The sequence below is a fragment of the Carcharodon carcharias genome, chromosome 8, assembly GCF_017639515.1.
Source record: "Carcharodon carcharias isolate sCarCar2 chromosome 8, sCarCar2.pri, whole genome shotgun sequence".
In the NCBI taxonomy this organism is placed as follows: Eukaryota; Metazoa; Chordata; class Chondrichthyes; order Lamniformes; family Lamnidae; genus Carcharodon; species Carcharodon carcharias.
Window position 1 is genome coordinate 52,526,826 of NC_054474.1, and position 22,014 is coordinate 52,548,839.

General features: G+C 42.0%; 1 protein-coding gene across 1 annotated transcript in view; it reads left to right on the forward strand.

The window, feature by feature from the left end:
- The first annotated feature begins 19,510 nt into the window (after positions 1-19,510).
- LOC121281068 (pro-neuregulin-2, membrane-bound isoform-like) overlaps positions 19,511-22,014 on the forward strand; it is a 167,293-nt gene continuing 164,789 nt past the window's right edge. Inside the window, exon 1 of the mRNA XM_041193698.1 lies at positions 19,511-19,651. Within this exon, the coding sequence (XP_041049632.1) occupies positions 19,576-19,651 (76 nt within the window). The 5' untranslated portion in view covers positions 19,511-19,575. The remainder of the gene's footprint in view (positions 19,652-22,014) is intronic.

The window sequence follows — 22,014 nt, forward strand, 5'->3', positions numbered from 1 at the left end:
ATTAATCTAAATTGAGGCATGATAGCAGCTGTCTAAACTGTACAATTTGGGGAACTATATCGCTATGATACGTTTTTTAGAGTTAAGGGAAGAACTGATTACCCCAATTAATAATTCAGCCAACGTGCTATGAATACATAGCCAGTATCACCACCATCCACACCCCTTCGACCTTTTGTTTATGATATCTTTTGCAATCCCACCTTTGCCTCCACTTATCACTGGCCTTCTATTCAGCTTCACCTGTCCCATCCTCCTTAAACAGTGTATATTTCACTATCTTTACTTCTCTTTAGTTCTGTAGAAGATCATATGGACTTGAAACGTTAACTCTGTCTTTCTCTCCACAGATGCTATCAGACCTGCTGACCTTTTCCAGCACTTTTTGTTTTTGTTTGCTATGAATACAGAATATATTAGAAGTACTAACTCTGATTTTCAGGATGTTAAATTTGAAAGAAAGGAATACAAAATGGGTTTAATAATTTATGAAAGTAAACTGATATCATTATGAATAATTCCAACAAGACAAATAATATGGGGTCAATTTTGGAACATGGTTGTAAGCTCTAAGTGGGTATAAATTTAACCAGAATGGCAATATGCTAATGGCATCAATTTTCTAGCATCACTATTTCTATCATTATTCATATGTTCAATTTGAATGGGTATTCAGAAGATGTATCTGTTAAGTCAAACAGAATGCAGTGCGTAAGATGGGAGGTGTGCGGAATTGAGGGTTGCAGTAACGGTGAGTGTGTGAATATGAGAATTTGGAAATAGAGTGAAGTATGCAGCAGTGATTGTAAGATAGTGAATGGAAGCGAAGGAAGTGTGTTTTGTGAGTAATGAAGCTGCAGTTGGCAGAGGTGTGAACAGGGAATAATAGAGCAGTATTGTTAATTTTGAAGAAGGCATTGAATTTGTTTTGGCATTGCATCCATGTCCTAGGAGCTAAGGATTTTCTGTCCCCAGAGGAACAGGTTCTCCACACCACTGCCCCACAATGCCACCTCCCCCACCTCCATCTGAACCTGGGTACCCACTTTTCACTTCTCCAAGCCTTTTTTTCATCAATTATAGAAGTTCCCCTGTTGTCTGCAGTCAGAGTGCACCAGTCAGAGTGCACTTCCCATTCAAGAACCCCTAAATACCTATTAATGGCATCAGAGATGCTCAATATCCCACAGCCCATGCCAGCATGCAGCCAATAAAATGAGTGTTGTGGGCTGAAAATCAAAATAATTACAATGAGCTTCCTCCACCAAAATTAAATGGTCCCTGGGAACACCTCACGTGTGTGCAGTGTGTGTCCACTGCCTGGATACCTGTCTTTAGCCTATTTATTATATTCATTCCTGGAAAATGAATGTTGTTGACATTTCCACTGCTCTTCTTTGAAGCCAGACACAGAGCTGTCATCAGGGTTTTCTTTGGTGCTAGTCTCACAGCTTTCACTTTTAAAAACAAATTGTGAACCATTCTGCTCAGGTCCCAACTCCTGATCCCCATTTTCTTCCATGCCTGCATTCATTTTAATGTCCAAGCCTTTGAAAAAAGTTTCAGCTAAACATCTTAATTGTCTTCCAAAACAACTGAAACAACCTCATCTTATTTAAATTCAGGAGCGGTTTTAAATATAAATTCATTTTCATGATCTGACCATTTGGGTTGCTTTTCCAGGAGAGACAAATTTAATTATGCATTCTTTTGTGCAAGCAGCAGATCTTTCTGCCATTAAAGTCCTACTGAAGTCTGCTTTAAAATCGTCATTGAACTTATTTTGATGTTCAGCTAAGAAAGCTTGATAATCCTTTTTATTTACTTCATGAGTTCTATTGATCTCCTCTGATTTTTTTTATTTATTCATTCATGGGATGTGGGCATCACTGGCTAGACCAGCATTTATTGCCCATCCCTAATTACCCTTGTTCAGATGGCATTTTAAGAGTCAACTACACTGCCGTGGGTTTGGAGTCACATCCAGGCTAGACCAGGCAAGGACAGCAGATTTCCTTCCCTTTACAACAATCGACAATGGTTTCATTGTCATCGTTAGATTTTTAATTCTAGATTTTTATTAAATTCAAATTTCATTATCTGCCATGGTGGCATTCGAACCCGGGTCCCCAGAGCATTACCCTGGGTCTCTGGATTACCAGTCCAGTGGTAAGCCATCCCCCACCGCTTCAGTTTGATTCTTTTTTTCTAATTCAGCTCTGGAAACTACTGCTGCTTCTTCTAAAGTTCTAATTTGTGTTCAAGGACAAAAATTTTTCCTGTGGCTCTGTAGTGTTAAAACTGGGCCCAGATTTTTCAATTTATTTCAAAGCATATTTCTTCCTTCCATTTTTTTATCAGTGGGTTTGAGGACTCTCCCAACTGCTTTGCCACATCTTGGTCATGCCTTTTCTGCATTTTTAGATCAAGCTGTTTTAAGGCTTCTCCAACTGCGACTAATTTTTCCTCCTTAGCTTGATGTCACTTTTAAACTAGCAAGATGAGTTTTACTAATTCTTCTGTCACATCTTTAGTAGAAGCATCCATCTTGGCAGGAGATTTACAAATAGTAATTAATTTCTTCAAGCCACCCAGCTTTTCCTGTAAAACCTCAGTTTCAGCAGCCTCAGGGGGTTTTTCCGAAACCATTGGAGACGCCAATACTTATTTCCAGCTAAATCATTTCTCCAACAGAAAATCCACAACTTTTATAGGCAAATGAGAAATGACGATAATAGGAACAGTGACTAAGCCACACTTGAAATTAATTATTTAAAAGGGAATGGATAATTTCCATCAATAACTAATACCTTTGCAACCAATGAACGATCCAAAGAGAGATTCACATCACCCTGCAAACCCTGCCAACTGAGATGTCTCTGCATCTCTAAGGATGAAAATTGACTTACTGCCTCACTGGATAAAAGTGGGGACACTTTACCCTCAAACAGAAAGCTTCTATAAATTCATGTATCCTGATTCGCTCTGTCAATCAACAAGGGAGAAACTCTACCTGCATGACAAGCTTTAACTGATATGACAGTATTTTCTGGAGGGAAACTGTGCAACCATACAAATGTCAGTTATTTTCTCACTTCCAACATTCGGCCTATACATGTCCTTTTCTATGATGACAATAGCATATAAGTCCCCCTCAACCCCAGCTTATCCTCCAGACTTGTCCTTTCGCAACTCGGAGGATTGACTGTGTCGTCACCTTGGCCACCTTCCTTATTGGAACAAGATTTCTTTTCACTATCAAACCTTTTATCTCTCCAATTTCTCTGAAAGTTTTTAGACAGGAGCCTGTTACCAATATGCTTATAAGACAATTCATAATCATCTGCCACTACTGCAACTTCCTATGGTAATAAAGAACTTGAGTATTGCTGAAAAAAGACGCATGTTGTCAAAGATTTTCATCTTGCACTCGTCAGGATGATTTGCGAAAATACCAAATGTAAAGAGAATAACAATTTATACTTCATGAAAAGAGAGTACTAGTGTACAACTCTTGGTAGAGGCATTGCCATGGACAATGCATCAGTTAACTGCCAAGCTTTGTTTAAATTCAAACCAGGAAGGTTGACTCTGGTCAAGGAATTGCCCTGAGTACTGAACCAGAGAATGGCTGTCTGTTGACACTTTACCAGGTAAATGATGGACTAAAAATGGGCCGCAGGCAAGGACTTCCTAAACTAAGAGTTTGTGCTACTGAACCTAAGTTGGAACCAGCCCATCAAGCCTGCACTGGCTCTCTGAAAGAACATTCTACCTAGCCCCACTCCCCTGTTTTATCCCTGTAATCTTGCACATCCTTTCTTTTCAGATAGCAATCCAATTCCCCTTTGAATACCTTGATCAGACCTCTCTCCACCACCCTCTCAGGAAGTTCGTTCCAGACTCCAACCACCCTCTGGGTGAAAGAATGTTTTCCTCACATCCTCTACTCCTTTTGCTAATTACTTTGAACCTGTGTCCTTTAGTTCTTGATGTCCTCTTATGTCTGAACGTTGCCGGAGATACTGGATGCCAAGGGCTCTGCCATAGTTGGACCCATGGTCCGGAGAACCATCTCATCCATAGGCTTCAGGAGATGCAGGTGTCCTTGTCCTCCTCTGGCTCTGATCCCTTCTATTGTGTGCTATCTTGTCTTGCAAGAGTGAGAGAAAAATATCAGTGACTGTGTCGCTTGCCATAGCTAAACAGCTTGAGGTGTGTGGAAGCAGTGAGAGATGGGTGTGGAGGTGATGGCCTTGATAAGTGTGTGAGGGTGAGGTGGAGTAGCTGAATGTTAGGTGCAAGTCCTGAGTGCAAAGGGCTGAGGCTGAATGAATGATGAAGTGTTAAGCACTGAGCAATGTAAGAGGCTCATGGAGTAATGAGTAGGACATTCCATGTGAAGGTGCATACACTGAGCTTGGAAACCTGCGTAAGGTCAATAGACTTCTTGTGGCACTACTGCCAGGCTCTTGGTTTCAGAGGCCAGGACTTGACCTCCCTAGTAACTTGATCTCAGAACCTTCTGAGGGTTATCCTTATGGGCCCCCACCCACCCCGGACCCCTCCCCCAGGCCAAAACCACCTACTCCCCACCGCCCACCACAAATCCTCATGTCCAAATTATGGCAAAGATCAATTTTTAGGTGTAAGTCTCTTTGAAGCTTTCTTGCATAGTCATACAATTTGGCCGCAAGTCTGCAAAACTATGAGACCTCAATAAACCTTTCCTGAACAGCCTACATCACTACAGTAACTTCCATCCCTAGATTGTTACATTTTAGTAAAAACAAATTGAAATTCATAATTAAAATGTATTCTATGAATACAGTAGACAGGTTTAAAAATAAAACGGTTGTAATTTTAAATCAACCATTACCAACATTACAAGTAAAGAATAGATGATTGGAGTAACTAACGGGTTGACTATGTGAATGGATGGACAGCATCAGCAACAACAGCTGTGTTTATACAGCACTTTTAACATAACAAAACATTCCAAAGTGCTTCACAGGAGCAATGTAAAGCAGAATTTGACACTAAGCCACATAAGGATAGTAGGGCAGCTGACGAGCAGTTTGGTCAAAGGGGTAGGATTTAAGATGCTCTTAAAGGAAGAAAGAGAAGAAGAGAGTCAGAGAGGTGGAGAGAGGGAATTCAAGAGCTTAGGGCCTTGGTAACTGAAGGGACAACCACCAATAGCGGAGCGCTTATATTCGGCAATGCTAAACAGAGAGAAGCATAGACATCTCGGAGGTTTGTAGGGCTAGAGAAGGTTACAGAGATAGGAAGTGATGAGACCATGGAGAGATTTGAAAACAAGGATGAAAATTTTGAAATTGAATTGTTGCTTAACCATTGTCTGATGTAGGTCAGCGAGTACAAGGACGATGAGTGAGTTAGGATATGGAGAGCAAAATTTTTGATGAGTTCAGGTTTATGAAGGCAGAATGTGGGAGGCTAGCCAGGACTGTGATGGAATAGTCAAGGCTAGAGGTAACAAAGGCATGGATAAGTATTTTAGCAGATGGGCTGAGGCAGGGATGGAGTCAAGCAATGCTATGGATGTGGGAATTCTACCTTTTTCACCATCTACAGGATCTATTTGGCCTGAATAGCTCTGAAGGCTTCAGGAGAATTCTGCATTTTGAATGAAACAGGAGGAATTTCTATTTTAAAAATGACCAAACAAATTATTAAATTACTCTGTTAAACTCAGAAAGAGATGCTAGTCAAATACACATTTGAGCCAATTGCATATGATGTTTGTACTTGAATTGGATTGTTTGCCTCCAACACTTGATGCAGAATTTTAAGTTCCGCAGGCAGGTGCGCACCTGACCCTGTCGGGCTTAAAATAGCGCCGATGATGTCGGGTGAGTGTCCCAACGTCATCGTGCACTCGCGTGATATTTTGGTTGGGGTAACAAGTGAGTGCCAGAGCCTTGCCCGCCATTAATTAAGAGGCCATTTAAGATCATTAATAGCCAATTGATGGCGATTTTTCGTTGCCTGTGCGATTTCGCGCTCGTCACTACCAACCAGCCGACAATTTCAAAAACCTCTTCTACAGGTGGGATAAAAGGATGAGCTGCATTGCCAGCGTCTGTAGTGGGGAGTTTGGTACATAGTTTATACTTATTGGTGTTTGGCAGCTTCATTCTTAGCATTTCCATGCTTCATTTAAGGACTCCTTGGTGACTCTAAGGCCCTCAGAGGATTCAGACCATGTGGACCCTTCCAGGTATCAGACAGCCTTCCCTTACCCACCTTCTCAAGGGCAATTAGGGATGGGCAATGAAAGTTGGCCCACTGGTGGCTCTTCCTCTGAGGAGGAAGACAGGGGCAGAAGGGAGAGGAGGCCAGGTGTCCCAATGCAGCTTCCAGGGGAGGGACCTGTGGGAGGAGAGGCGCAGGCACAAAGGACGCAGGGCCAGCGGGTAGTCCAAGGTGGAAGGGGCTGCAGAAGACGCCACTATCCTGCTGCCAGGGTATACAGGAGGCGATGCAACTACCTCAATATGTCCGAGGTGCAGTGCCGAAGGAGGCTCCACCTCTCGAGGGAGACAGTGACCTCCATTTGTCAGATGATTGGGTCTAAGATCAGCTCTGACTGTGTGGGTGGACATCCCATGCCAGTGGTCCGAAGGTCACGGTTGCCCTCAACTTCTATGCCTCCAGCTCTTTCCAGGGATCAGTCGAGGATCTGTGGGGAGTCTCCCAATCAGCTGTCCACAGTTGCGTCACGCTGGTGACAGAAGCTCTGTTCAGGTGGGGACTGACCTTTATTCTTTACCGTACGGATGAGGTCAGCCAGGCTGAGCGAGCCAGGGGTTTTGCAGTGATTGCTGGCTTCCCCCATGTCCAGGGTGCAATAGACTGCACACATGTGGCCATCAAGGCGCTAGTGGGTGAGCCCAGTGCCTTCATCAACAGGAAGGAATTCCACTCCATGAACATGCAGTTACTTTGAGACCACAGGATGCAGCTTCTGCAATTTTGTGCAAGGTACCCAGGCAGCTCCCATATGCTTACATCCCGAGACACTCCCAAGTGCCGAGGTTCTTCGGTGTTCCAGCCCGACTGGATGGATGGCTGCTGGGTGACAAGGTCTATCCGTTGAAAAGGTGGCTCATGACACCTCTTCACCACCCAAGAACAGAGGGAGAGCAGCTTTACAATACGAGTCATGCCTTCACAAGGACGGTGATAGAGAGAACCATAGGTCTTCTCAAGATGTGTTTTTGATGCCTGGACCATTCAGGGGGAGCACTACAATACCCCCCAGAGCGGGTGTCACTGATAGTGCTTGTATGCTGCGCTCTCCACAATCTGGCACTGGCAAGGGGGATCCACTGGAGGAAGAGGATCTTGACACAGCTGCACAGGACACAGATGATGAGTCCGATAGTGAATCAGAAGAGGAGCACAGTGAGCAGAAGGCTGAGCGCATGGAGGAGACCTCGATAACTTCCATGGAGGCAGGTGTGAAGCAGGTGCAAGTGAAGTCTGGATGCCCTGCAGCATCAGGGGTGGCCCTTCAGTGTCCAGAGAGCGAGTGTGCACTGGCGAAACTAGAAAGGAGAACAAGGACGTCATTAGTTAAAGTCAACACGCTGTCACTGTGCATGCCAGGCACACGGGTGAGACCATGGTAACTGCATCATGGTGCCATCATCTTTCAATGATCAATGGGGACTCCAGGTTCAAGACTCCCATCAATGAATAGACTACACTAGAAGGGTTGCACAGTCTGAAACTCTCACCTCTGTACACTGCGCTCTTACCTTCGTCTGGCACCTCTACCTCTTCACGCCTGGTTGCTCTCTAGCTCTAGGACGTCCTGCTCGAACCTACTGAACAGCAGCAGGTTGGGCAGGCTTCTGCCTCTATGTGTTCTCTCAGCTTGGTTATGGCTCGTCTTCTCCTGAAAGGATAGAGGAGCATTGATTAGTCTACTCTCTGCCTGCTGCGCCATTGCAGCCTGGCCAACCCCAGCTGAGGCACACTTTCAGGGCACATCTGAGTCATGGCCCACGAGCCACAAGGCACTCAGTCCAAGCAGCCAGGGCTCACCCTCTTGGCCAGCTCTGGTGTCATTTACATTTGGCACTCAGACTCTAGCATCCCTGAGATCCATGGGGGGTGGCCACACCTTAACACTCCTGCACACTGACCCATTCCAACACAGTACTCACCCTCCCTGAGCACAGCAGGTCATTCAATTGCTTCTGGCACTACATCCATGTGCACCACACCACATCATGGTTGCTCACCAGCTCTGCCACCTCCTCCCATGCCCTCTTTTTGAGGTGTGGTGGCCTCCTCCTCCCATCTCTGGGGACAACTCTGCAATGACTGGATCCAAACAACTTGGCACATTTTTCTGTAAATGAAGCTAACTTTAACCCTTTGTGTGCCAGTGATATAAAGAAAGTAAGACATCAATGCAGTGATGCATCTTAAAATAAATGTTTCATTTGTCTCACAGGTTCCCTTCTGGCAGTCATCTCTTCCAGCAGGACCGCGAGGCACTCATCTGAAAAGCGAGGGGCCGTGTGCCCACCTGACTTGCCCTCCCACCTGGTGTCTTCAGCCGCACTCAACTCCATTAAGACAACCCAGAACAGATGCCCTTCCATGGCAGTCTTTCTGGCGCTGCCTGGGCTGTTTTTAAACTGGCCACTGGGTCACCATTGGACCCGGCAGCCAACAGGTCTCCGCACCTACCCAGCCCTTGCCAGCTAGTGAAGAGCCATGTTTCACGCTGGGTGGGCCTTAATTGGCCCACCAGCGTGAAATCGTGGTCGGGGCCGATCGCGGGCGGCGGGCCGTTTCCTGGCCATTCCTGACCGCGCCTGCCCACTGACCTCAAAATTCTGCCCTTGAGATTCATGCAGGGGTAAAATGGGAAATTGGTCCCTTCCCATCAATTTCCTGCAGAGTGGATTTGATTACAATTACCCACTTAGTTCAGTTGAGCAACTAACTCTGCAATGACTGGATCCAAACAACTTGGCACATTTTTCTGTAAATGAAGCTAACTTTAACCCTTTGTGTGCCAGTGATATAAAGAAAGTAAGACATCAATGCAGTGATGCATCTTAAAATAAATGTTTCATTTGTCTCACAGGTTCATCAACAGCAACTGTGCCATCCTTCTTCTGCTCAACATATTGCTGTCAGTCCTGATCTTTACTAAATTCACACTTGGGTATCTAGGAATGTTCTAGAAACTGGTTTTCTATCTTTATTTTTGACATGACCTGACATTGTCAGTAGCTGTTTGAATCTCGTAGCACCAGAAACGTAACAATGATGGTTTTTATCAATGCAGAGAAGTTGTAAATTCAGAGTTAGCATGAAGTTGCACTCCACTTTTTCTAGTGCAGCTGTAGCCTTAGGGAAAGATGAGAGATTATCTCATCAATGTTGTTGTGTGTATCTTAGTAATCATGTTAATTATCAATTAGAGTTCTCTACTATAACACTGAAGAAGATGTTGAATATACAATATGCATCAGCAAGTGACGTTACTTAAATGATTGAACCATGACTCAGAATTAGTTCTCATTAATTTATAGACTTAATAATGTTAGTTATTTTAAACAAGAAGTTTTAATTTATGAATGCTTCAGTTATTTTTATCTGTTGTACATACCAAGTCAGATGAGACAAAACGTTGTCTAGCATGCAGCTGGAATGACTGATTAAAACTAAAGTCAATTTTGCTCAGGCTGTTTTCTGATATATTATTTGTAGGAGGAAAAAACAAAACATATTCTCAAAACATCCTCTGGTCCTACATTGCAGTATTTTTCACTGTGGAGAATTTTATAATGTCAGTGTTGCCAATGCGAAACCTTTCACACTGGAAGTAGAAATTGGAAATGTAGGTGCTGACTTAACATGACTTTCTATCTGTTCATTTTAATGGACAGAAATGTGTGGGCAGCGCACACCCAAATCTCTGAATTGGACTGCTGGCAGGTGAGGCTCCCTTCCAGCTGTGTCGCCTCATAAAGTTATCTCTGTATATTGAAGCTGCTTGTAAATTATTTGAATGAATTGTTTGTGGTATAGTCCCACTGATGCTGATCTGCTGCCGAAGCCGGGTTTTTATCTACTATTTATGGTTTTGTGTTCAAGATATTAATTGTTCTACCCGTGAAAACTTTGAAAAGTGGATAATTGAAGCTGAAAGAAAGTGGGAGTGAAACAGCAGGTGAAAGTTAGCCAGCCGTACCCCAACTCAAACCCACCATCCCCACCATATGGCACAATGTAATGTAGCAATGTCAGAAATTATATTATTTGTGGTCTCATTAAGTTTGAAGGCACAATGTTAAAATGATTAGCACCCATAAATGAAATATTCAAACAAATAGAGCCTGGTATTATTCCACTTCCAATTTCTTAGAACAACAAGGTTTGAGAGAAGTCAGGTGTATTGCTGAGGGATTGTGGTGTGATTGCTTCTAATATGCTAATTTATAAATCCTTGTAAGTCTCAAGAAAAAAATGGAGGCTTTGATTATGTCATTGTGACTATGTAGATATTGTTGTGGTGGGTCTTCGTACCTGATTGTGTAACCAACTATATGAGCATAGTTTACTGGAAAGCTGAATCTTAGGTAGCAGCAAAACTGTAAAGTGGCCACTTCAGCCTCAATGTTTACAAAAATGATCTATGAAGATAGTACATAACAAAAGGAATTGGTTACTAGATAAATTTGATTTAGATTGTGAGATTAAGAAGTATTTGCAAATTTATCTGAAACACCATTATTTAAAATAATTATTTGTATGTCAGTTTTTGTACTGCACAAGATTCAGTACAGCCATTATTTTGATGTGTGGCATTTGTAAAAAGAAAAGTTGTGGGTGAAATCTATGACAAAAATGCCCATCTACTCGAAGAGTCAGAACACCATTTTGTCATTTTTTGCTGACCACAAGGAGTCACAATCTTCACTCCCAGAACTTTTCAGTAAGTTGAAAAAGCAGGCTTAGTTAATTTATGCATTCATAAGTTAATAATTATTTTCTTCCTAAAGTGCTACTAATTTCTAATGATTTCTAATGGTTTGTCCCTACAACCACACCAACCCCCTCCACTTCTCTCTCTCTACCCCCATCCAAACCAGCCCCCCCCCCCACCCCCCCCCCCCCCCACACACACACACACACACCTTAAACCAGCTTATATTTCACCCCTTTCTTGGACTCACTCAAGTTCTGTCGAAGGGTCATGAGGACTCGAAACGTCAACTCTTTTCTTCTCCGCCGATGCTGCCAGACCTGCTGAGTTTTTCCAGGTAATTCTGTTTTTGTTTTTTTTAATTTCTAATGAAGTGGCTTGGAATGACCATAACTCATTGGCTGGAATTTTCCAGCCCTGTTGGCAGCAGGCATCATATGGGCACATTATCGTGAGAAGGCCAAAAATCAGTTTCACACTGTCGTGAAACCAGTTTGCAATTGTCTGCTTCACCCTTCAGTGGCGGGCCACGTTTCAGGAACCTAATTTCAATATTTTAGCATCTCATTATAAGCCCTGCTTTCTGGAATCATTCCCCCCAGGCTGGATCACCCAGGCACGTCAGCGTGTTTCACAACTGTACGTAAGCAATGTGAACCTGGCGAGCTGCACTTCGCTTGGGACTTTGAGGTTTGTTTGCCTACCTTACTTCGGGTAGCACCCGCAGACATCAGTGCCAGGCTTTGCGGGCAGCACCACATTCCTTTTAGGGGCAGGTCTCTACCTACCAGACCAGCCGTAACATGGGAGTGTCTTTTCAATGGCTGCAGAGGAAGGGGAGAAATAGCCTCAGGCAAGAGAAAAGGCTGCAGGGCGAGGGCTGTACTAGAGAAGGGGGGTATCCCAGGGCATGTGTGGGGGCACAAATTGATCTGTGCAAGTGGTCTCAAGGTGGTGAGGACTGAGGAGGCAGTCTCCAGAAGGGATGAGGCCAGATGGACATGTGAGGATGTCTGTGTGTGAGAGAGTGAGTGGTGATGTCCCTTGAGTTGGCAGTGAGTGAATGTGTCATGGCCTTGTGAGTGTGTGAGTTAGAGTGATAATGTGGTTGCCTTACCCTGGCAGCACAGATGAGATCATTCATCTGTTTTCTGCACTGGATGACCAACCTCTTATGTGCAGCGTTGGCACTGACCACCTCTGCCACCACCTCCAAGCCGGAGTGATGAGACAGATGGGTCTCCTGCGACCAGAGCCAGGGTAGAGGACATTGTGGCGGGCCTACACGGAAAGAGTTGCACGGATGTGTTACTGAATCGGGGGCCTGCACTTTTCTTGGCTTTCTTGGGGCATGTCTTCACTGGAGCAGTCCTTAGCTGCAAGCATTGAGAAGTATGCGCATGGCTGCAGTTTAAATATGGCACCGTGCATGAGGGCCTGGCAAGCAGATAGGGGCTCCCCACCAGCAAGACAGCGTGTTTCCTGTGGCTGCATAATTAATAAGGTGGGAATGGGACGATATGCTGCAAAAACCCGCCATTGCAGCTAGCAGGTCAAAAGACGTTTTTCCTGCCTGCTACTGCATTTTGTGCAAATCTGGGGCGATTCAGCCCATCACTTATATGCAGCACTGAAAGGGACAAAAATCTTGGAACTTGAAAAGGTGCACTGCAGCTTAAAATCATAGGAGCGCTTGTTCCTGCACTCAAGGATCACTGGCATCTTTTAATTAGAAAATCAGCAAAGTTTGCAACTTGTCTAAAACTTTGTTGTTCAAAGTCATAAAAAGTAGAATAATGCCAAAGCATTTGTTTTAATGTTTCATTTATGGGTGCTAATCATGTTAACACTGGAACTTAAAACTATATGAGACCACAAAAAATACAATGTTTGGAAATATCCAATGCTTCATAATAAAGACTTTTGTAACAACTTGAGAATCTTGGCATTACTTAATAACTAGATTGCCTTCAGTAACAAGGCTGCTGACATGCAGACTATTTACCAAATATGTGATAAATAATTTCAACTAAGGGCAAGTTTTTACATTTGAAAAATAATTTGTTGCTGTGCAATTCCAGTTTTGTTTCTCCCATGGTAGGAGTAAGCATATCAAAGTTGAGTTGTTCTTTGGACCGCAGATGAACCACATTTGTAACTGCATGATCTGGCTTGGCATTTGGAGCTCATGAACAAGCCACTCAATCTGCCTTTTATTTTCAAATCCTGACATAAAAGGTTCTAAAAATGGATCGGAGGATGGGTGCACTGTACAGCCAAATGATATTTTTAAATCAGATCTTTCAACAGAGTAGTTAACAACAAGCTTCTTGAAAGTAAAGGGCTAAAATATTTCACATTGATAGGATCTGATATATATATATATTTTTAAAAATTCACCTGTGTAGAACATGCTTCAAACTACTTGGCGAACTTTTTGCTTTCTTTAAATCACCATAGTGCCTTCTTGTAGTGATAAGTAAACAGTTTCAGTGGCACCTCAGACATGATCCAGTTCCCTTTAGTGGCTATGGATCATTTCAAGAGTTTTAAGATGGTGTTTCAAGCAAAAGTCACATATTTGTCATTGCAAGAACTGCACTTTTCAGAGTGTGAGAACTTGCTGAAACCTATTATCAAGTTTCTGTTGCCACCTACATGGAGCATTAGTATCTATACACAGTTTAATTGAAACTCTGTGATTGGGCAACTTGCAGCAGTGGGAGAAGTTAATAAGCAGCTTGAAAGCACATATACAGCCACACGCATGTCCTTGCTTGCTTTTTAAGGGTGGAAGCATTTTTTTCATAGAAGGCCAAGTCTTTGATTTTAACTTGCCAGTGGATGCCTTGTCATGAACTTGACAGTTTCTGTACTGATAAAAGAGTGTTTACTGATATTAACCTTGAGCAACATAAATCAGATTATTTCCGATTAACTGTTCATTATAACCCTAGAAGTGTGACTGTTGACTTTGATGCACAAAAACGTGTGGATTTTTTTACATATCCTTTCTGCATCTAGTTGTATTCTCCCACCAAACCCTCTGTTATGATAACTAGTTTAGGCATGAGTCTGAGCCATTATTAATCCCATAATAGGAAAAAAGGTGTGTGATTTGGGGGTTTACTCAGTCACGAAAGCAAGTATCAGTCTATTCATGATTTTGTAAAATAGGTTTAAGGTTAATTAGATTATTTAAAAATTCTCTAATCCTTATCCTATTGAGAAACAAAGCTTTATATGTGTGAAATCCTAGTCCAGTGCAATTATCAAAACTTTTCCTGGTGCAGACCTATATTCAAAGCTTTAACGGGATGTTTACTTGATGACAAACAACGTTTGAGTGATTTATCTTACTTTGTCAATGTGAAATGGACATTACATGATTCTGTGAGCGATGTAGGTAAATAAAAAGTAACATTCAAATGATTGCTTCACAAGCAGTTGACCATAGGATTATAATGAACGCTTTGGCATGAATAAATTAATCATGAAAGGGTTAAGAATCTCATGTTAATTTTTGTTGACGTGCTCAAAGAAAGGGGATAGTCATTCGCTTCGGTGGCTTTTCAATGCCCGTGATTAACATTCCACACAAACCTACACAACCACACATGCACCTGCATTCAGTAAGAGTTGGTTTCTCACAAAACTCTATTTTAATTAGTGTTTTTTTATTTATATATGATTAGAGAGGTTACAGTATTGCCAGTGATGTGGAGAAAGTTTGGTGCAAATGTTGTTTACACCCATCTTTTCAACAAATCACTTGCATTATGTCTTTTTATCTCAAGTTATCAGATCTATTCAAAAGTGGATCACATGAAGGTCATTGCTATTTAATCAACAAATCCTCCTAATCCACCTCTGTTATCCATGCAATTCTTGTCTGTGATTAGAAGATCTCTGTGATTAGAAGATCTTTGTTGTGTCATGCTGCATGTTTACTCAATAATGCATATCAAAAATTTGCGCTTTTGTATTTAACAGAGTAATTAAATGTAGATTTCATAATTCATTTTACGTAAAATGACAGAATGTACAGCACAAAAATGGGCCGTTCGGCCTATTTGATCTGAGCCATCATTTATGGTCCACACAAGCCTCCTCCCACTCCGCCTCTTCATCTGATCCTATCAGCAAAGCGTTCTTTGCAAATTCTTGTCTTTGGCCTGTGGGTTTTGTTAGTTTGCCCCAAAACCTATTCTAGATAACAATTAGCTTGAATTGAATGGACGGGTTGAGCAACATTATTTGCTTTGAATAAAAGAATTCTTCCAAACAATGGCTTCTTCAGATTTGAAAAGCTTATTGCTATAGCTTTGCAAGAAGTCCTGTAATAAATTATACACTAGGTTTGTTTGGGTTGATCATAAAGAATTAAAATGTGATGGTTTCAATAGCTTTATAAATTGGCCACTTTAAGTGAACAGTATTTCAAATTAGGTAGCTTCTTCAATTTCCTTATTACAGATGTAACGTTGCAGTCTTTCGATACCTTAAAGGCTACCTGAGGAAATCCTGTAAGAATTTATCATGCAACAAATAGGACTTAATCATGATTAAAACTCAATAACTGAACCTATATATTCTGGTTGCTATTCAGCTAGTTTAAAAGAGCCAAAGAATACCATATATTATTTTTTGATCTTGGTTCTTTTAAGAATATGATCAGTTGTCTTTTATTTGGCCTTCACTAAATGTCCGTAAGTCTTCACTTTCAAAACATCAGGCAGTTTTATCGGGACACCCATGTCAGGGTCAAATGACAGTCACAATCCGGCATTGTGTGGGGAAAGTTACCCAGCAGTGATTTCCCCAGAATTGACCAATTAGTGGCCAGTGGGTTGGCTCGCTACCTACTGTACAGTGAATGCGTTCTCAATGCTTTGGCCGAGCAGGCAGAGAAGGCCTCAAAGCCTGCAAAAAGTGATGGGTCCCTGGTCTTATGCCAAGATGGTTCCTGCAGGCAAGTGGCCTACTCCCCAAAGACTTTAGCAATAGGCTTAAGTGGCCTTTAAATACTTCAATAGCCTATCCACCACTTGTGCCTGCCCACCTTTGTTCTCGACCCATCAGGTGTTGCAGGGAGGGTGGTGGAGGGTTGCAAAATCCTACCCCTTGTCTCACCATTATTTGAATTGAGAAGGTAGAAACATTATTGCTTTAAAATTGAATTTAAAATTTAAATTTAAAAAGTAGCCACTGTTCTTGGTGGTGCTACTGGGATTAGAGAGCTGTCAGCTATTTGATTGACTGGCTGCTCTCCTGCTCAGATGGGAGCGGAAGTCCTACCTGAAAGCAATTAACTCCCCTCCAAGCATTAAATGCCTGCGGGTTGAGCCACCGGAGTGAAGACAGGGTTGCCCCCAACTCTTTCAGTGGGGGAGCCAGGGTTTTGGCACCCCTTTAAATCCAGTCCAGTGATGCACTATATGGAATCTCCAACACACCCCTGTATCAGCCAGTAAAATAAACTTCAATATCATGAGATTGTAAGAATCTCTTATTTGCCACTGCCTTCCAAGTTGGCTCTGTTGGTTTAAAAAAAAGGGAAGCAGTAAAAATAGATTACTACATGCATATTGCATGCATACTCTATGCATATGACACTGACATTTATGACATAATCTCAAGCCCTGGCTGCGTTCATCCTTGTAGCAGTCAGAGGTCAACTATAACCTATCCCAGCTGGACGAACGGGGTGAAGGGACCATTAAAGTTGATTGAATTGACTGATCCCCCACTGTAATCATGCTGGCCCCATTTTAATTGCTCAATTCATTTGAGTGACTTAAGAGTCAGCCAGAAGTGGGCAGATGGCTCATGAATGCATGCAAAATAGAGTCTTATGATGTCATTAGGACCCCAACATGATTTTAACTGAGTGCTCAACAGCATTACCCATTGGCCAACCTACTGAGATTGACTTCAAGCACTAACTGACTGACCCAAGTGGAAGCATTTATTTAAAAGAGCATTAAGCTGAAGGTACTCGCAGTATAGGAATTATTGTGCTATTTCACCTAGTGAATTTTAAAGTGCTGTTTGAGATTGGAGATTGCTGATTTTGTCATACTCATCCTGATTAGGCTCTCACAGAGCATCATAGTGTTGCTTTTGCTTCATTGATTGTGGTAGAGGGAAGTTGCAGGAAGGGAGCTGCAGTATTATCCATAATAGCCTTGATTAGCTATCGGTGAGCCTACCAGAAAACAGCAGGTGAAGGCCAGGGGCTTCTTATGGCCAAAAGTCACTTCCTGCAACAGAATCTGCTGTTTGCTCTTTATTTTACCAATTGAGGTTAACCTCAGAATACTTTAGCCTGACAATAAGTCTGAAGAAGACAGAGATCTTATATCAACCCCCCTGGCCATGTACTCCAAGGCTCCACAGTCATTAATGCGCCCCCCTGTTCAGTGCAGATGTTTTGCCTCTTGGGAGTATCCTTTCCAATAATACCATCGCCTGGCAAAAGCAAGCTCAGTGTATGGCAGGCCCACTCACAGAGTTTGGAAAGAGCATGAAGTTTGTCTCAGAACAAAGATCTAAGTCAGCAGGCCATGGTTCTTATATCACTTCTTGATGGGTGCAACCTACCGTCATCACATAAAGCAACTAGAAGCATTCCATCCTCACTGTCTGAGATCAAGTGACAGGACAAGCTCCCCAACACCGAGCTTCTTGCAGAGTGGTACATACCATGATCGAGAGCATGCTCATCAGAGCTCAGTCTTACTGGGTCGGTCATGTGGTTCACACATGCCAAAGGCAGCATGGGAATCCACACCATAGGACGTCCCAAACTTAAAGACAATTTGAAAGCCAACCTCAGAGCTTGCAAGCTGAATCACAATACATGGAAAAAAGAACCTTGATCAGACTCAAATTACAGAAGTCTCTGTCATCAAGTGATTTTGACGTTTAAGGAGAACACTTGTCCTTCAGGACAAGCGAGCATGGAGCAAAGCCAATGACTTCATCCATCCCTCCAACACTGACTTCATATGCAGTATCTGCAAGTGATTATGCAAATTGAGACTTGGTTTAATGGCATATGTGAGATATCATTAACCTAGCAGTCTTTTTTTCACTTGCTGAACACTGATCATTGAAGTGACGGGAGAATCCATCAGACTCCATCATAAGGTTAAGTACATACTGATGCAGGGCATTGATTGGTTGGTTACTTGAGCACATACAAAGAGATATTTACTGACACAGCAGTAGAGTGGCATCAGGAGAAAAATACCTGTAATGTTTCACTCTGTCAAAAAATTTATTCCAAGTAAAGACCAATTCTGGTTTCTTCTTTCATAAACTGGCTATTAGGAGTGTAACATCTGCTTTCCCAAATGGTCATACATTGCCAGGAGCTGTCAACTCACCACTGCCCTTAATCTTAAAGCCGTGGGGTAAACCTTTGTGGTCTATTTTGTTATGTGTTTTACTACACATTTGTGTTTAATTGACTAGCAGTGGTTGTGTGGGATGAGCAGAGAGCTTGTAAGTGTTCATGGTGCCCAAGGCTCCAAGACTTTTTAATTCAGCTCTGTGGTTATTGTACATTCTTGGTGTCTTCCTACTATGGGTGGAAAAGAGAATTTGCCTCCCTGCCCTCACATCTTTGGTTAGAAGCTCCAGAAAGGCCCCAGAAAAACTAGGGACTTGCTGGCAAAACATAGCTGCAGAAAATCTTCGTGCAGCAGGATTAATCTTGGACCAATGAATTCAATCTCCCCTTAAGAGATGTATTCCCTCTGTAAATTAGAGGCCCACCAGAAAATATTCAAAATGGACATGTTTCCTGTTCCTATTGCGAGTGAGTGAGAAAGCTGCTTGTCAAATATAAATGAGGTCCAGGTTTTGAAATCTCTCCTGGCCCAAAGTTTATGCCAGCAAGTGTGTTTTGCAGTCACCACGCACTCCCATCCGCTTGAAATCCATTCAAGATTAAAATGACCCCATAGTATTATTCTGTGTGTACAAATATTGATTCGTCGTGAAGAGCGCAGAGTTGTCAGCAGCAATTGTCAACATGGACAATATTTAAATACTCCACGCTGATTCATTTTGGAGTATCCTGTCACTGCATAATGATTGAAAATTATATAATGTACTTTTGCTGTGTGTTTTTGTTATTGATGGTTTCTCGTGATAACCCAATTTAACTCAACTGGTTAAAACTACTATTGAAAATGTGCATCTTTAGGATTAGTGTGATTTTCTGCTTGGTTTTCAGTGTGCTGAGTAAATAAGCCAATTCTTGTAAAACTAAGGCAAGAAAATGTGTCCATTCTCCTCTAAGTAATGTTCAGGAATAGCCTTTCTGGACCTAAACAAAATTGCCTCCATGCTACTTTAACCAAAACAATTAAAATATGCAGTCAATAAATCACTGGGGAAAAAGCAGCTCGTTTAATGGTTGCAGAATGGGAAACCCCCATCCAGTCAGCCTCCAACAAACGTCATCAGTAGTAGGAGGCACCGTAGTGGGTGTTGAATAAACATAAGGGACGAGGAAGTTAAGCCACTCTTCGTACAGCATAGCCTGTTGCGTCTGTGTTAGGATTAGTTTTTAACTGCACAGAATGTCTGAAAACAAGAAAAAGGGCAGAGGAAAAAAGAAAGGTGACAAACGTGGTAAAGGCAAGGGGAAAAGAAAAGGTAATTTATTTTAAACAATGTCTCTAGTGAAGCTACGAATTCAAATTAGTTGCTACTCTTTTGACTTTTTTTAGGTTGTGCCCTTATGCAAAAAGGGACAAGTTACTGCAAATCAATGTAATCTTCTTGACTGTATGATTTGGATGAGTTTTAACACGTAAGAAACTGGGTTATTTTGACTGTTAAAGATAAACCCTGCAATAAATTCTATGCTTTATGAAAGGTCTTAATGGAATATTTAAGTAGTAGCAATTTTCAAAATATATATTCTAAAATCTACTTGCTAAAAGTGGAAGAAATGAAAATCAATGCAGGCATATATTCAATTCTCAGATTTTTTTAAAAATATGGTCAGAATTCCCTTTTTTGGAGTAACCTGCCTCACTGTAATGCTCATGCCTTATTGTAGTACCTGGAAAGACAGTCTGGCTCAAGTGCGGACTTTTTGTGTAGTGTGTTAAATCATGGTGCCAACTCCAATACTTAGCTGCATTCCTTCATGCAAAAGCTACTTCAATCTGGAAATGTCACATCTTCTAACTTTTATTCTCAATTTAAACTCCTTTACTGCTATAACCACTAAGGCATGAACATTGTAACTTGTAATCTCGTTGAGATTTTGACTTGCAGTAATTCTGAATAGCAGTTTTCCTTAGAAGAGTTTTCAGTGAATTTTAAAGAGTACAGATTTTGTGTTGCATTTTTCAATGTGCTATGGCTGCAACGCATCAAGTTGAACATCTTGTTGTATGTGTTTTGACAGCTTCTGTACTGGTAATCGTTTAATTTGTTTACTGATGTTTAAGTACGGTTTCTCAAATGAATTATATGATATATGCTTTAATTTGACTAACTAAAGTTTTTAGTACTGCTTGATTAGTCAAGCTGATGATGCAGTATTTTTACTTTAGTGGATCACTACTCAGAGCAATGCATCTATTCACCCCAGTGTTAATGTCTAAATAAGTAATCCCTTTCTGCATCTCTTTAAGTTGATGATAAAGCACTTTCAAAGTTGTTTTGCAGGTTAGTAAATCATTGAGTAGCTAAAGTTGTGTCCACGGGCCATGAACCAAAAGGATAGGTGCCCAATATTAATGCTGCTGTCAAGCTGGAAGCAAGGCAGTGAATGAAACCATCCTCCATGGGGAACTATGTGACTTTGTTTAGTACTCCTCATTTCTGCCTTGCTGAGATTGACAACTCAGGGTGAATGACAGCCTCTGACACTCTGTGGTCCCACACATTGGACTTCAGTGTGATGTGAAGCTGTACAGCCCTTGATAAGTCATAACTTAAAAAAGCATTAGGTTGTTGAAAAGTCAGTCGCATTCAGCTTACTTATCTAACAGCAGCATTTAGCAAGGAAATTAGTAAAATGGAAAAATTCAGAACTGATTTCTTGAAAGCAACGCTACCTGATTTCCGCAGCAGTTTCATGCTATTGCAGCAGAATCTGATCCCTTTGCTCATCACAACATTTCCGCTTTTGATTCACTCACTGCCAAGCTTGTGGACAAGTTCCATCCTTCATTTCCATGCGAGGCTGCTGATGTATCACTGGATTGGGAAAAGTAATCAAATCTGAAACTGGGTTTGCCTGGTTTATGTTCCACTGCAAGACACAATACAGTGTGCTTTAGCAACTGATATTATTCAACTCATGTATAGGTCCTCTAACGAAAGTGTGAAAAATTTTAGGTGTGGAAAGGTTGGCTCATAATATTTCTGCTGCCAAAATTGTCATCAAGTACCTGGTTTCAAAATGGCAGTTATCTATATTCACAGGCAGGTTCAAAATTCAATGCATTAAGGCAAGTCAGTGACATTGAAGGCTGTATTCAAACAGAAGCACATTAGACAGCGACTGGCTGGCACAGGGCATGTGATTCCTTAGATTGATTTCTGAAATATGCTGTAAGTGGGTAAAATGTAACATTGTGAACAGTCAGGCGCTAAACGAACATAGCAACCTGGAAATTCAGGCACATCCATTTTTGCGCATAGTTGGGCACAGGGTGCAAGCCCCACCACTGAATTGTGAAGCCTGAGGCATCCATTGGGCCTCAGGTTGCAGTACAGTGAAGCCAGCATGGTGCAAGCATCCAGCCGGCGAAGAGGGCACCAAAATCAGGCTGCTGCTATTAGCATCATTGCAGTCCTCAGATAAGTTATCTGCAGTGTCCTGCCAATATTTATCCCTTAAGCAACATCACAAAAACAGATTATTAGTTGATATCACATTGCTTTTTGGGGGACTGCTGTGTGCAAATTGGCTGTCACATTTCTTAAATTACAACAGTGACTACATTGCAAATATATTTCATTGGCTGCAAAGTGCTTTGAGGTGTCCTGAAGTTGTG